Genomic DNA, 17,284 nt, shown 5'->3' with positions numbered 1-17,284 from the left:
ATAAATCACAATACTCATACTTTGATGTTTTTTCTTATATTAATTAGGCACAGCTGCATTTTAGTTACCGCAATAGTGGCTGGTTGAAATTTTTTTCGGTGCTTGGTAGAGTACAGTAAATCTAGATTATCCTGTGTATCGTTTCGATAAATTTCTTACTTGATAATGAAAAACGAAGGAAGAAAACACAAAAGAGAAAGTGCAAAGCAACAGAAACGTATACAAAGTCCCTTTGGATAATTTGATGTTGTCTTTAATAAAACGTTTATCGTCGTTAAGGATGTATTTTTTCACGGTTATCACAGATATCACAAAATTGACCCCTTGCTGTCTGATATGCAGTTCAATGAAAAAAACACAAGCTGATCAAAGATTGGAAATATTTCTGCTAAAGATAGCTCTGTCCGGTCTGTTGTGATTTTTACATGTTTTTATTTTTTTGATAAATCACTGATGATGAAAATAGTATGTCTTTACAAGATGGACATAAAAAATGAAATATTCCACAATTTAGCATTTACTGTTTTTCAAGTGAGGCTTTAAATATTTAGGAATTGTGAAACTGGGTCCTGTTATCACTGCGCAGTGAAGAGCAGGCAATTAATTTAGCAAGGTAAGAAATGACGCTCTAACCACACCTTCTGCAATTATACCCCTGTTTATTCACCTCTCCTGATGTTAACCTGCTGAATTGCGCTTTGCAAGTGTGAGAAAAGGTGCAACACTGCCATCTGGTGGACGGGAGAATTAAAGCGCGAGAGGGAAAGGGATGGACAGAGGGAAGAAGAAGAGAAAGAAAGAGAAGTTACATTTTCTTTACTTACATAGACTTCTGGACCATAGAGTCCATCCTGGTAGACAAGACTGTAATAAAAACATGAGAGTGTTAGAGCAAGTCCAGCAAAGAAAGCTTCCAGTTCTGACTTTCATCAGTTAAATTTATTTAGAAACTTAAATTCAACAACAATTTAGCCTAGAAGTCTAAATGCAGCACTGTTGAGTGTTTAAAAAATTATGGATGTCAAATTTCTGGTCCCCCTTTAAAGGAGTGCTAACCATCTTTAAAACCCATCCTCTCACCTTGTATTAACCAATGCTAATAAGAGTTTAGAAGATTACTGTTAATAATAATATTATTATTATTATTATTATTATTATTATTATTATTATTATTATTATTATTATTCACAGTAATCAACTGGACATAATTAACAGTTGCTCCTTACCCTGGGTAGGCGGGGACTGGAGTAGGTGTGGCTGCAGTGGCTGAACGAATCGTGTTGTAGACTGCCCTGCCACGCCCCCTGAGGGCGGCACCTCTGTAAGCCAGGGTGGGCGGGGCTACTGGATAGGGGAAACTGGCCACTAGAGGGAGAAAGTGCAATAAAAATGAACATTTGAACTATCAATACAGAGAGACTGGTCTGTGTACTAGCTGAGGGTGTATAATGCACTGGTGAGACACTGTGGCCCTGGAGAGAGTTTAATAAACCGACAGGGAAATCACTACCATTGTGGCTGATTTTCTTTCATATAGGTAAAGCAGGCATAGGACATTTTCTTTAAGATTTCTTGTATTCACAGAGAGCAGAGACCTTTGATAAACTGAACGATTTACATCCTGCTTCAGCATACGAGACACACGTTTCTTTTTTTTTTATTAACCATCGGCTTCTTTAATACAAAACATAATATGATCCCACAAACACTCATTTTATAAGCGCAATAACACACTTTAGCTTGTTCAAATATGGCTTTGCCTTGTGCCAAACAATAACCCTAAGTGTGCAGTTGTTGGACCACAATTGAACACCCTGGAGTGTGTTATTGATTTCATTCTATACACACTGATGAGATGGTGCTCCCAACAGACACACTCACTGGTGTAAAGCTCAGGGGTGTAAACTGCTCCCATCATTGGATTGATTTTCCAACCAGCTAATAAAAGGGGGAGAGAGAGAGAGAGAGAGAGAGAGAGAGAGAGAGAGAGAGAGAGAGAGAGAGAGAGAGAGAGAGAGAGAGAGAGATAACTGTCAAGGAGAGTCAGTGTTTTAAACAGTAATCCATTACAGTTAGAAGTCACTTGAACACAATTGTAAAATGTAGGTAACTTCCCAGACACCATTTACTTTAGAGAGATGTTTTTTTCAGTTTGGTTAGGCTGCAGCTTGAAATATTGTTTCAAGTTCCAGCTATAACATCCGACTTGTTCCCTCCTGTGATACCTTTTCATTTAACATGTGTTTAACTCCATCATAAATGATACCTCTGTATTATTTATTTCTTAGCAGACGCCCTTATCCAGGGCGACTTACAATTGTTACAAGATATCACATTATTTTCACATACAATTACATTATTTTTTACACATTTTTTTTCTTTACATACAATCACCCATTTATACAGTCAGGGTTTTTTTACTGGAGCAGTCTAGGTAAAGTACCTTGCTCAAGGCTACAGCAGCAGTGTCCCCAACCTGGGATTGAACCCACGACCCTCCGGTCAAGAGTCCAGAGCCCTCACCACTACTCCACACTGTGTGGAATATTGCAGCATTACGCTGTCGTTTCAGAGGCAACATCGTTTCATGTAATAATCATTTCAGGTTTGTTTTTATGATCACTTGGGGTAAGAGCATGTGCAGTAGACAGCTTGACTTCACTTGAATAGGATAAGGAATGGCGCTAGGACCAGAAATACACTCGCTACAGTTTTCCATGCAAATGTCGAATACAATTTCGCAGCGAGAAAAAACTAAAACCACCTCTGTCGAGCAAACTCATGTGAGTAACAAGTCGAATAAAACAGTTTTCCATACCGTTAATGGGGCAGATTTGCGTGTGCGTATAGCATGTTAAAAAGGGCTTATAACTTCTAAGAGGTGCAGCTCCCCCTAGTGGGCACAAGTAAAGACGCAGTGTAAAAATACAAGTTATTGACACAGTTTTCTGTCTGTTAATAGAATACTGCAGAAGCAATGCTGAGGGATCAGGATACTGCAGCCAAGACCTACTGGTACTATTCCTCTGCAAGTTATATACAGTCGTGTGCAAATGTATTAGAACACCTCAAGATTCGCCATTTATATCCTTTATATACCTGCCTGCATGAAAACCTCTGGGTGTGAGAATTTCAATTTCAGTGATATGGAAACAATAGGCACTCATGTGTGAAAATGTTAGACCACTTTGTGCTTTAATTAGGCATCTTAAACAACGTCTCGAGCATTTTACCATTTGTGGCTGTGTGTTCCTTTTCTCTTTTTATTTTAAATTAATTGCATGTGTGGCCTATTAAAGTCATCATCGCTAATTTGTCTATTGACAATTTTCCAAAGTTTTCAGTTCCAGTGGTTTGATTTCATATGCACAACAAATCAAAACTACAGAAGCAATGGGGTGTTCTAATACATGTGCACACTACCGTATATCTCAAATTACTCATAAACCTGGAATTAGGCATTTTAAGTTGATTTCTGTATTTTCATTTTGCCTGAGTGGGCCAAATTGTAAATGTAAAGTTAATTGAATATTAACAAACAAAACCAAACAAGGTGCAATTGAAAAGGATAGTGCAGCCCCTAGTGGATAATAGCACTGTTCAGTATCAATACGTGACAATTCAATACCCCCCCAACGTTATGCTAATGCAAGTCAAATTATGCAATATGTTCATAGATTGTATGTGACAGATTGTGTGACCATTGATGCATACACATGACACTTATCATACAGAAACAAAATAGGCATTTCCGATACAATCAGATCTCCCCTAAGTGTGTCTGCTTTAATCTGAAAAACCCCTCCTGTTATTCCTGATGACATTAGTTTAAAGAGCATGAAAGGGTGAGCATCTAAATAAACTCTTTGGAGTCTATGAGCAGTTTCAGCAGGAAATCTAAGTGAATTAATAAGCAGGATTTCATTTTAAATACAGAACCTAATGAAATAGTCCCTCCAATGCTGGCATCGTTCACCCTGCATGCATTGTCTACTGTGGAGCAGGGGTCGTGGCTGTAATGGATGGAGTTGTGATTCAGACTGGTATTAACCTCATTCTCATGCATTTCTTAATACAGCAATTTTTGGTGTTAAGATATTGTTTCTAATAATTAGATTTGTTTTTCAACTACAGCGCAGTGGCACAGCTGGCTAAGGCCTGGGCTCTTCAAAGACCTCATGTTGCAAGTTCAAACAATGGTAATTGTGTGTGTGTGTGTGCGATATGTGCTGTTTTAAAACATAAATAAATTGTTTAATATAAATGGTATGGATATCAAACTGCTTGCATTCCCTGGTTTATTTTGATGTTGACCAACATGCGCAATCACATGATTGGTACATGTCCAGTTATTTAGCTTTTCTGTTTGAAAAGTCGTCAGAAGAGGAAGAAAAAGGAGAGTAACACTTTTCACTGAGTTTGATGACTTATATCTCATTGTGTACAAGATGTATTTACATTTTTTTTTCACATTTTATGTAAGAAAGTTTCAAACTGTTGGTACTGGTACAGATGGTAATTCTAAGTGATGAAAACAGCAAATCTCTTGGAGCTGTATAGAGAGTCTCGGCAATTTCTGACAAGCTTTTCTAACTTTTTTCCTCTTGTTTATAAACTTTCTTATCTTCTTATGTTCTTAATACAACACACCCCTTCCAACGGATAGGAAACATATAATTTAATTACCATTAATATCTATAATAATGACTGTTTGATACCTCAAACCCCCAATACTTTGAAAGTTCAAATACATGTTGAAGGTGTATCATTAATAATACAGAACAACACTAGTAGAATATAGCAGTTTATTTACTAAAGGATAGCTTATGAATACATACATTGTTCAGTAATGCACTTCAAGTTACACTGTGCAATCAAGCAATCTATTAAATAAATGAATTAAATCAAACAATCAATGAATAATCCATTTGTTTTGAGGTCTTAGAAAATACCCCAGTCAATGGTCATTTTCTGTAAACTACAGCCGCAGTTTGAACAGATATTCACAGCAGTTCTAAGACATGGCAGTCAGGCTGGTCTTCAGTACGACAGTGCAATACTATTGCAGTTCCACTCCAGTGTGCTGCACACGGCTGCAGAGCTCAATCCTCTCTGCTGACTGCTCCTGATCCTGATCCGAGGTTTTCCTGAGACAGATGTCAGAGACACACAAGGAGGGCTCAGAGTTTAACTGCAGCAATAACAGAAGCTTTAAAGGATGATGACACTTCTAGGCTTCAGAACAATCAAGTCCCATTGAAATCACAGAGTGCATTTCAGGGTAAGGAGCAGCTGTGTATCAACTGTAAAGACACTCTGTGGAGGCAGCAGCTTTGTGACATTACTGATGAAAGGGTTATTTTTTTAAATACCCTGGATTGAACTTGAATCAAAGAATAATGATTATGAATCTTTATCATCTGGAAACCAAAAAAGCCAAATTAACCCAATACAGCATTTTAGGACACAGGTCAAAGTGAAGGTGAGTTTGCAAGAGGGATTCTTAAAGAGCGAATCAGAAAGTTTCCATCTCCATTTTCAGTGCTGTAAAGGATGATGACAGGTAGAGATAGCGAGTGCTGCCCCCTGTCTGTACACATACTGGTCAATACTGACTTACCGTGATGTACCGCCAGCAATACACAGGGAACCTGGAAAACAAATATGCAGATTGATTTCAATTTGTTTCTTATAATTGTGTTATATGTGTTTATATAAACTTGCTAAATGTTTATTTTGGACACTGTAAAGGAAGAAAAGAAGAAGCCTGCATGTGTGCTGTGACAGGCCAGGTGAAATGTGTGCACTGACTGGGAGTCTCACCTTGGATCCTGCAGTATTGAAGGAGCAGCAGAGTGAACACAATGAAATGAATCAGAGTGAAGCTCACTCTGTAGCCAATAGCAACAGCGCTGTGCCAGGACGCTGGGGGAAGGAAGGTACAGTATGAGTGTGTGCTAGTGACTTCCATACACCTTGACTGAGTTGATAGGGATTCAAGAACATTACCCTGCTCACACTCGCTCTATAGGAACAGCCTTCAGCCACTCTGTCACTGAATGGCTGTCTGCTGTAACTGCATTTTATTTTAACCATCATTTTAATCACTCAATTAACACTAATTTGGGTAAATTTATTTTAAATGTAATTAAACCTATTGTAAAACTAAAACATTAGTGGGTAACATACACTACTGAATATAGTACAGAACCAGAGTCTGTACAGTGTATTTGTTTCCAATCCAATGTGTTGATATTGCTGGCAATTCTGTGATCTGTTTATTAAGGGTTCTATACTGGGAATATAATGATACCTATTATAATCTATGAGATCACTTTCAATCATCAAGTCAATTATGAAAAGTTTCTGATCTTACTATCCACTTCAATGTGTAGCTCCTGGCTGCTCTTCTTCACTCCCTGTGACTCCACAGCACACGTGTAGCTCCCAGTGTGGCTCTTCTCAGTGCTGGCTATGCTGTACAGTGCAGAGTCACTGCTGTTAGTCACAGGCTCCCCGTCTCTCACAATGGTGTAGTGGAGTTCAGGGCGGGGGGTTTTGTTCACTGCTGCCTCACAGGTCAGGTTAAGAGCCTCTCCCTTCTTCACTGTGGCTCCTGGAGAGGCTGTCAGAGTCACCCTGGAGAACAGCTCTGACACAAGACAACAAGAACACTGTCAGAGGGTCTGTGGAGAGTCAAACCAGGTGAAACCTCTTCCAGATATAGACAGTGCAGCCTTAAGGACTGACATTGTGGTTATAGATACACAAATGAATAGTTTGACTGTCACAACAATGAGATACATGCCTTTAACAGCCATACAGAGAGATTATGTACTGAATGTTTATTGTGTGCTAAGAGTAATCCCACATATGAGCCCACAGTCTTACCTGTATAGAAAGAGGCACGGTGTCATAGCCACTGACTGTGCGTAAGACACACATCACCAACATGGAGCATTTTGACTACAGTGAAGCACTTTTATTCTCTGGAGAGCAGCCCCGAGATGGGACAAATGGGACACCGGGCTCAGGGGGTAGAAAGGGGGTTAATCGGGCACCTCCTTACAGAAGCCAAGGGTCACCACAGAAGACCAGGAGACAATGTTGGGGCCAGCTGACACCAGATGACAGGGTGTCTGGGTAGGTGAGGACAGCCCTGTCCATCTAGTCCTTGACTGGGGCTGGCTGAGCTCCAACATTCCCTCCGACCCACGCGGGATGGAGTTAATCAAGGAGGGAGGTGGCCGGTGGTGGCCATGTGTGTTTTGCACAAGGGAAGAGGTGTGTGGCAGGGCGGACCTGTAAATAGTGTGATGTGTTAGCTGTGTAAATGCACATTTGGCAGAGACGGGGTTAAATATACACCTGCCACAGTCACAGGTGTGGCCATTCTCTAATTAGGTAATTGAGTGCTATTTGGGGAATGGCCACATGTATATAAAGGAAGGGAAACCCCTTTGTTGGGAAGGGTTAGTTTAAGGGAAAAGCTGAGAGCAGCATGTTGTGTTTTCGGCATGGGCACCGGGACAGCACAGCTTGGGTGCAAATCTGATTTGTGTTTGTTTAAATCTTTTGTTTGTTTTTTTGTTCCTGTATTGCTAATAAAAGTGTGCATCAGCACTTAAACTTGAGCTTTTGGTCTCTGGTAACCAGCCTTGGCCATGACACTACCCTTTCACAGACCTGAAAGCAGTTACTGTGCACTTTCACCCCCCTAATGCAATGAGTGAACTACAGCCCATGGACCAGGGGGTTATTCCTGCTTCAAATCCTGGTACAGAACATTTCTACTAAGAGAGATGAGTGCATGGACAGCAGCAACCATAATCCAGGTGGACATTCTACAAGCCATGCAATTCACACGCAGAGCATGGGAGCAGATGTCAGAAACATGTGAACTACTTTAAACATGCTGGTGGTGTGCAGAAAATGGTGGTCAAGAGAATGAGATGCTGTCTGTTAGAGAGGAATGCGATACACTGAGAATATCATAAACAAAACTGGAGGAAATTGAATTTGAATAAAACCAAGCCTCTTCATGAGCAACTATGAGTGATGAGGACATTATTGAACCAGTGACATTGACAGTGACGGGGACAGGATGAGGACATTTCTGGTGATGAGGACGTAGAAGGCACAGAACCAGTTACCCCTTCACTGGATGAGTTCAGAAAGGCAATCACAAATTCACACAGTCATTACCTGGAACTGGTTAACAAGATTGAAACAGCATGCATTGAGAAAAGCACGAAAAATCTACTCTGGACATTTATTACAAAAGCAGAGACATGTAATTACTGTATTCAACTTGCAAGTGTAAATATTTATTTATATTAATGACCATAAAGTTGCACAATATATTGTGAGGGACTGGTAAAGAAAACAACGAAAATGTGAAAAGACAACGTAAACCAACTGGATGGTAAACAAAGAAAATAATGTAAAGAGTTTGGGATCAAAAATGAAGTCGGGTTAAAGAATACATTTTGTAAATAATAACTGTGTGTTAAATAAGGGAAAGTAAAAATAAATAAGTTTGGTTTAAAATAAATACTTACTATTGTGTAGAGACAAACCACCTCCCTCCAGAGCTACCGTCCTGTCTCCCTCCTACCCTTCCTCTCCAAAACCCTCGAGTGGACTGTACACCGCCAGCTCTCTGCTTTCCTGTCCAACCACTCTCTGCTTGACCCTCTCCAATCTGGCTTCCGCTCTGCTCACTCCACTGAAACCGCCCTCCTGTCTGTCACTAACTCACTAAACTCTGCCCGAGCTGCCTCTCTCTCCTCTGTCCTAATTCTCCTCGACCTCTCTGTTGCCTTTGACACTGTCGATCACTCTATTCTACTATCCTCTCTCGCTGACCTGGGAATCTCTGGCACTGCTCTGGCCTGGTTCTCCTCCAACCTTTCCAACCGCACTTACCAGGTAACCTGGCGTGGAGCAACATCCACACCTTACCCTCTCTCAACCAGAGTCCCCCAAGGGTCAGTCTCGGGTCCTCTCCTGTTCTCTCTCTACACCCGCTCCCTGGGCCCCCTCATCGCATCCTATGGTTTCTCATACCATTTCTATGCTGATGATGCTCAGATTTTCCTCTCCTTCCCCACCTCTGACTCCACCATCCCCTCCCGTATCTCTACCTGTCTGTCTGCTATCTCGCATCACCTAAAACTCAACCTCTCTAAATCTGACCTCCTTTTCTTTCCCTCCTCCTCCTCCCCCTCCTCTGATCTCTCTATCTCTGTTCCTCTGGAATCTACCACTCTCTCTCCCTCTTCCTCCGCTAAGAACCTCGGAGTCACCCTGGACCCCTGCCTCTCTTATTCCCAGCACATGTCCACTCTGGCACGCACTTGCCGATTCTTCCTGAGCAACATCCGAAGAATCCGACCCTTCCTCACCAACTACGCCACCCAGCTCCTGGTCCAGGCCTTGGTACTCTCCCGCCTAGACTACTGCAACTCCCTCCTGGCTGGCCTCCCTGCGTCCGCCACCCGTCGTCTCCAGCTCATCCAGAACTCCACTGCCCGCCTGGTGTTCTCTCTGCCCCGCTTCTCCCACGCAACTCCACTACTCCGCTCACTCCTCTGGCTACCGATCACCGCTCACATCCAGTTCAAGACTCTTGTACTAGCCTACAGATGCCTTGACCAGACTGCACCCAGCTACCTCCAGACCCTCATCTCTCCCTACACTCCCACTCGACCTCTCCGCTCCGCCTGCACTAGAAGACTGGTTCTACCTCCTCTACGCTCCCCTGCCTCCAGAGCCCGCTCCTTCTCCACCCTCACTCCGCAGTGGTGGAATGACCTTCCTACAGATGACAGGACTGCCCAGTCCCTGACCACATTCCAGCGCCTCCTCAAGACTCAGATCTTCAGACAGCACCTGTAGAACTCCTCTGTTTTTCCCCTGGGACACTTATCACCCTTCCTTAAATGCGCTTTACTTGCTCTTATCTGCCCCCTATTTTACTGCATTTAATCCTATACTTCAGAGTACTGTAATCTGCCAAGTGTTTAATCTGTAGTATTTTGTATTTAATCATATCCTGATGTAACTATCACTGTCACTGTTATCTGCTGTATTATTGAATTGTATTTTGTCACACTTGTACTTGCTTGAACCAAAGTCATTGTATTTATCTTGCTCTTAATTGTATTATTACTTGTACTGTGATACTTGAAATGTATTTGCTTACGATTGTAAATCGCCCTGGATAAGGGCGTCTGCTAAGAAATAAATAATAATAAATAATAACAATACACGGGGGGCACTAGGACCAGGTGGAAGCTACTGGAGTCAGGGTTGGCTCCAGTTCAAATTAATTATTAATTTAATGATTTGTCAATTGTTTAACGATGTAATTGGTTACCATTTAAAATGTCTGTGTTTGTGAGGGTTTGGTTGGGGAGCTGGAAAGTGACAGGAGGAGGAGGAGGAGGAGGAGGAGGAGGAGGAGGAGGAGGATTGTTATTATCATCATCATCATTATTATTATTATTATTATTATTATTATTATTATTATTACTGTGAAACTGGACAACGAACTATTGGTATAAGGTATTTGGACTACGATTTGGACTGTGATTTGGTTTTGGAGGTGAGGTATCAGGATTAGCCTGCCTCGCTATTAGTTAGGTAAAGCATCTATTTAGAAGGACCTGAGATTGGGTTAGGTTTTGTTTTCTTTATTTTTCTTTTGTTGTTGTAAATAATAAACACTCGCTACAGCGTTTTCTCACATCCTGGTTGTCAAGTGTTTATTTGAAGAAGGAACACCTGTGGCAAAGAAGGCAATCCGTCACAATATATAGGCAAAAAATATGATATCATTATTTATAAAATAAAACTTGAAACAAATGATTCTACATTGTGATTTAGCAGTGCTTGTATTGTTTTGTCAGACTGCTTGTGGTCTTGCAGAGCTCAGCACCGGACTCTAGTCTGCACAGAACGTGCTCCTCTCTGAGAAAAACAAAGTTTCTTCAGGGGACAACTTCTGATAAAAAACAAACAAACAAAAATACTTGCAGTAAGATGTTCAAGTTGGCAAAAAGAAACTAAACAATACATCCAAGAAAGGGTGAAACGACCACAAAACAAAGGCAAGCAAAACATGAGGGAACTTTCATACCTACCAACATTTACTTTAATAATTGATATCCATCCAGAGCCTCTTTATTGCTATATCTGGTATGGCCTCCTGTGGATTTGTACAAATTCAAGACATCTTGGCAGAACACAAGCCCTTGCTGTCATAATAGAAAGCTCTGCCCTTGATAGGGGCCCTGTTACTTTAGTACCATAAATTAGCAAAACACTAAATACAGTTGACCTGGACTCCAATATTAATGTAGCAGGGAGACATTACAGACAGAGAAGGGGTGATGTTAGAATGAACCTACCTCTCACTGACACCCGCACCTCTGCAGAGTCACCAGAGTAAGTTGAGGAGTTCCACATCGCTCTGCACTTGTAGGACCCCTCGTCACTCTTTGAAACACGATCCACACTCAGCTCTGTGTTATTCTGGGACTGAATCTCTTCATTATCTTTAAAAAAGACAATCCTAGAAAATGTATAATTTGTGCGGACACGACACCTTAGAGTCAGAGAGTCTCCCTCAATCACAGGCTGGGGGGGCGTCTGCAGAATCACCCATGTATCTGAAAAGACAGAAAGAGTTCAGATCAACAGGGCTGAGAGACAGGTCAGGATTGAGGAGTCTGCAGGATCACCCATTGATCTGAAAAGACAGAAAGAGTTCAGATCAGCAGGGCTGAGAGACGGGTCAGGATTGACCACTGACTGGAGGGAACTGACAGTTTTACACAAACACACCTGCATCACCACCACTACACTCTCACCATCTCTCCCTCCTCATCCACTTTCTCTCTTTCACTCTCATTTTCTCTTGGGTGACCTTATTCGTAGACATGAAGTTAGTTTCCACTGTTCTGCTGATGATACTCAGGTTTACTTGTCCCTCAAACAGGGCTGTGTGTATCTGCTGCTAACATTTTGAATACCTGTCTTGCTGACATCAAGAACTGGATGTTTAATAACTTTTTAATGTTAAATTCAGACAAAACAGAAATCATGATACTGGGACCTAATAAAAATACACATTTGGTTTGTTTTACTTGATGGACTGTACAGATTTTAGGGCAGATGTAAAAAACTTAGGTATTATATTTGATATAGACCTCTCTTTCGAAGCACTCATTAAAAATGTTACAAAAATGTTCATTTAAGACACATTGCAAGACAGAGTTATTCTCTCTAGGCAGGATGCAGAGAGATTAGTGCATGCTTTTATATTATTATTTATTTCTTAGCAGACGCCCTTATCCAGGGCGACTTACAATTGTTACAAGAAATCACATTATACATTATACAGATATCATATCATTTGTACATACAATTACCCATTTATAGAGTTGGGTTTTTACTGAAGCAATCTAGGTAAAGTACCTTGCTCAAGGGTACAACAGCAGTGTCCCCCACTGGGGATTGAACCCACAGCCCTCTGGTCAAGAGTCCAGAGCCCTAACCACTACTCCACACTGCTGACCTCTCTTTCGAAGCACTCATTACAAATGTTACAAAAATGTTTTTTCATTTAAGAAATATTGCAAGACAGAGTTATTCTCTCTAGGCAGGATGCAGAGAGATTAATGCATGCTTTTATATCCTCTAGGGTTGATTATTACAATGGTCTTTTTATTGGGACTAGCCACAACATGATTTCTCACCTCCAACTTGTACAAAATGCTGCTGCTAGAATTTTAACTCTGGTCAAGAGGCGGGAGCATATCACCCCCATGCTGGCATCCTTGCATTGGCTCCCTGTTAGTTTTAGAATAGAGGTTACAGTGTTGCTGTTAAATTATAAGGCTTTAAATGGTCTTGCTCCTCCATACCGAATAGGAGGCACTTTTTTACACAGAGAATTGTGAAGGTCTGGAACCAACTCCCCAGTAATGTTGTTGAAGCTGACACCCTGGGATCCTTCAAGAAGCCTGCTTGATGAGATTCTGGAATCAATAAGCTACTAACAACCAAACGAGCAAGATGGGCCGAATGTCCTTCTCTCGTTTGTAACTTTCTTATGAAACCCTATGTCCCTAATCGCCTGCTCTGATCACTGGATGCTGGGTTACTGTCTGGACCTATTATTCAGAAACAAAACCTCAGGTGGTAGATCTTTTAGTTATATGGCACTTAAATTATGGAACAAATTGAATCACAATTAGAGAAGCCCTTTCAGCCGATGCTGTCAAATCTAGCCTAAAAAAACATTTTTATAGCTTGGCATTCTCATCTACATGAGCTGATATTCTCCTGTCTCCACATTTACTGTTGCTCTTTTTAAAACTAGATTAAAACACATTTTTATAAGTAAGCAATAAGGCACGACAGGGTGTGGGATATACTCGTGACTTATAACGCACCCGGGGAGTGTGGATATTAGAGTATATCCCACACCCTGAAGTGCCTTATTGCGCTTATTAAATTGATCAACCTACATTACAAAAAAAAACCCCAAAAAACGTAAAAACATGTTTTAATTAACAAAAAAGTCATTTTTCTTAAATATCCTTCCACCTCTGCCTGACCTTAGAAAAAATAGTCAATTAGAACATAAAGAAACCAAAAATGCATTAATTAAAAAATAATTTCAGATGTTGAATTGAACATTGCCATTGAAAGTGCAGTTCTGATTCGTTACACTTCTTGTAATTCTTGGTTTATTCATTACATTTTAAAGTAAAATATTACTGTCCATTTTCATCATGACACAGCACAAACGAGTCTGCCTTTAAATCACACAGACCCTTCCTCACAAGACCTGCAATAGTATCAGGTGAGTGCGTGTTTTTTTTTTTTTTTTTTAAATCATCCTTTGTTATCTGGGGTAGTAACAGGAGGCATCCATACCAGATTTGTGCTACAGCTTCACAGTGGCGAGACAGACATTATTTGCATGGAATCCCCGGCCAGTGTTAAGAAACAATTTAAAACAATGCAGGGCACAGCAGAAGACATGATACCATCGTACCTGGACACATTTAAAAGGTATTACAGAAATTGTCGAGATGAATCAGATCACACAGCTGCACAGGGGGTGGGTACTTCATATGTAAAAAAATAATGTGATATCTTGTAACAAGTGTAAGTCACCCTGGATAAGGACGTCAGCTAAAATAAATAAATAAATAAATAAATAAATAAATTTAAATTAAATAAATAAATAAATAAATAATAATAATAATAATACTGAAGAATGGACAGACCGGGAGCCACGGCAACAAAACATCTTTAACCCCAAAGTCTCTTTTAAGAGGGACCCAAATCTTTTGTGAAAGTTTAAGAGATATTTTTAAAACCATTTATTTTCAAAATGGGATAGGGAAACGCCGTAGTTCAGGGAGAAGGAACAGAGCGATCAGAATGGCGAGTTTTGAATTTATTTGAATACTTAATACTTTTGCTTTTTTCACTGCTTTAATTAATCATTGGTGTCCGATTCAGATTCATTCAATATCTCATGTACACTTCGGTTTCCCAAAAGTTCAACATTTACATAAATCTCGTCGGTCATGTTTATTGCGATTCCAATATGTCTAGTGGCGTATGGATATCTGCCAGTGATTTGCCCGTTTTTGAAGAAAAGTGCCAACCCAGAGTGATATGCTGTAATATCAACATCCCCATTTGACCTGTTTTGACCAATCAGGATAGAGTATTTAAAATACCCATTTTATAATATAGCTTATATATCCTAACTTTTTTACCCTTATATATCCTAACTTTTTTTTTTTTTTTTTTACATATTTTACTGTTTTGTTTTTATTCTGTTCCTTTTTTACTGCTTGTTGTTGTTGTTGTAATAGGTATTGTTTCTATCCTTGTAAAGCGCTTTGTGGCGACCTGTCGTGAAAGGCGCTATATATAAATAAAATGGATTGATTGACTGATTAATTAATTCTAATCTTACCTGTGATTACCGATTTTTACACCTGCATCAGTGAAAGTGCTCCGTCTGTAGACGGAATTCCATCAAAATGGCCTCCATTCCTATGATTCGTGTAGAAATGCCCAAAAATATGGGGGGGAGGACGGTAATGTTTCTGCACGTACTTGATGACTTGTGACCTTTTAGTATATTTTGCTCCTGTTGAACTGTAACTTGATTGAGACCATAGACACCTAACCCACAGACCACAGGGGAGGCAAACCATATATTTGTCACCTCGACTTTTTTTGCTCTGTGTAAACACACTATTATTCTATGTTATGGTTTGGCTTATAAATGATTTAAAATGTAAAAAAGTAAAGTCATTCATAAGACGCCATGAGTTCAACATTAAAAATAAATAAATCAATAAATAAATAAAGGAGAGACCCACAATAAAACTCACCGTACACGAACATTGGTTTGACCCACCATAGTCCGCTCTGCACTATTTACAACAGCTAACGTTCGCAGCAGTGTGACTGCAACAGGAGATGGGCAGTTTGGATGCTACAAAAAATGATTAATTAAATATAGGCTAGGTAATTGTTAGTTTAGTTTGTTTTATTCTCTATTAATTAAATTCTATTCAGACGGTTATTTATGTATTTATTTATTTTTTAAATAAGGATATTAGTTGGTTTGTGTTGCTGCAAAGCCATGAACGGGTTTAAGTTCAACAACAACTCTAAATAAAATGTTACTGCTTAAGCACGGGTAATAATTGCACAATAACACAATCCCGTTTTTACTTTAGAAATGCTTTTTCATTAAAAACTTGTTGTTCTTTGTTAAAATTAACTTTCAGCTTTCATATTGAAGCTTGTTGTGTACAACTCCTTCAAGCAAACCAAGGAGGAATTTGCCCCAGGAGTTTCAGTCAAAATGATCATTGGCCACTTTCACCCATGCACCTGTGACTGACTAATCATCATTTATTCAATTTACGGCGACAGCCACATTCCCACATGTGTGTTCTGGCAGGGAGGAATTTAACCCCTTCCCTGCCAATGCACACACACACACACATTACCCTGGCAGGTCTTTTCACTCTGCCACACTCCCTTATATATATATATATATAGAGAGATCTTTCTCTCTCTCACCCACCCCCATAGAGCTTAGCCTGTTGTATAGATCTGTCTGTCTCTCTATCTGTCTTATCCCCCTCTGTATGGATTTTACAATGTATCTCTGTCTCTCTGTGACAGAGGTCGAATGGTGCTTGGTGTTAGATCTCCCTCTCGACCTGTGAGGGCATTGTGTAATGGGAACAGAGTACTCTTAACTAAAAGGCACGACAATTTATTCTGTAGGGTAGGTGGAAGTTGGTCATTTAGGAAAGGGGCGCAGCTACGGTATGAAGAGTCTGCATTAAGCTGAGTAAACTCACCAGACACAGTTAATATTACTTTATCACTGAGCTTTGAGTAGAGTGGCTGATCTCCTCTTTGTCCTCGACAGCAGTATTGGCCCTGGTCAGATACAGCAGCTGCAGTGATGGTGCAGCTGTCACCAGTTATACTGCGGCCAGCAGTCTGGAGCACTGGAGTGACCTCACTGTCTTTGTACCAGAGATATTTCCAGCCAGCAGAACCCCCCTCAACCCCACACCTCAGAGTGACTGTCTCCCCAGTGAATATCTCTGGGAATGGAGGCTCCAGGGTGAGTGTAGTCTGGGGCAGCTCTGGAGAAATATAAAGATTATATAATTAGTGTGCACTATGAGCGATGAGGACATTATTGAACCAGTGACATTGACAGTGACGGGGACAGGATGAGGACATTTCTGGTGATGAGTACGTAGAAGGCACAGAACCAGTTACCCCTTCACTGGATGAGTTCAGAAAGGCAATCACAAATTCACACAGTCATTACCTGGAACTGGTTAACAAGATTGAAACAGCATGCATTGAGAAAAGCACGAAGAAGCTGAAGCAATCTACTCTGGACATTTATTACAAAAGCAAAGACATGTAATTACTGTATTCAACTTGCAAGTGTAAATATATATATATATATATATATATATATATATATATATATATATATATATTAATATTAATGACCATAAAGTTGCACAATATATTGTGAGGGATTGGTTAAAGAAAATGAGAAAAATATGAAAAGACAACGTAAACCAACTGGATGGTAATCAAAGAAAATAATGTAAAGAGTTTGGGATCAAAAATGAAGTCGGGTTAAACAATACATTTTGTAAATAATAACTGTTAAATAAGGGAAAGTAAAAATAGA

The 17,284-nt window shown here is 40.1% G+C and overlaps 1 protein-coding gene across 1 annotated transcript; it reads right to left on the bottom strand.

The window, feature by feature from the left end:
* Positions 1-4,811: 4,811 nt before the first annotated feature.
* Positions 4,812-16,734, bottom strand: LOC131725011 (Fc receptor-like A). The gene is made up of 6 exons (XM_059018312.1): positions 16,422-16,734; positions 11,415-11,675; positions 6,377-6,652; positions 5,824-5,925; positions 5,621-5,651; positions 4,812-5,147 (listed from the first exon to the last, which is right to left on the bottom strand). Exons 2-6 carry the CDS (start codon positions 11,470-11,472, stop codon positions 5,060-5,062), a joined length of 555 nt encoding a protein of 184 aa, XP_058874295.1. The 5' UTR covers positions 11,473-11,675; positions 16,422-16,734; the 3' UTR covers positions 4,812-5,059.
* Positions 16,735-17,284: the final 550 nt, after the last annotated feature.

Source organism: Acipenser ruthenus, chromosome 59 (genome assembly GCF_902713425.1).
Source record: "Acipenser ruthenus chromosome 59, fAciRut3.2 maternal haplotype, whole genome shotgun sequence".
NCBI lineage: Eukaryota > Metazoa > Chordata > Actinopteri > Acipenseriformes > Acipenseridae > Acipenser > Acipenser ruthenus.
Note: the sequence above shows the minus strand (reverse complement) of the source record. Positions and strands in the feature narration are given on the sequence as shown.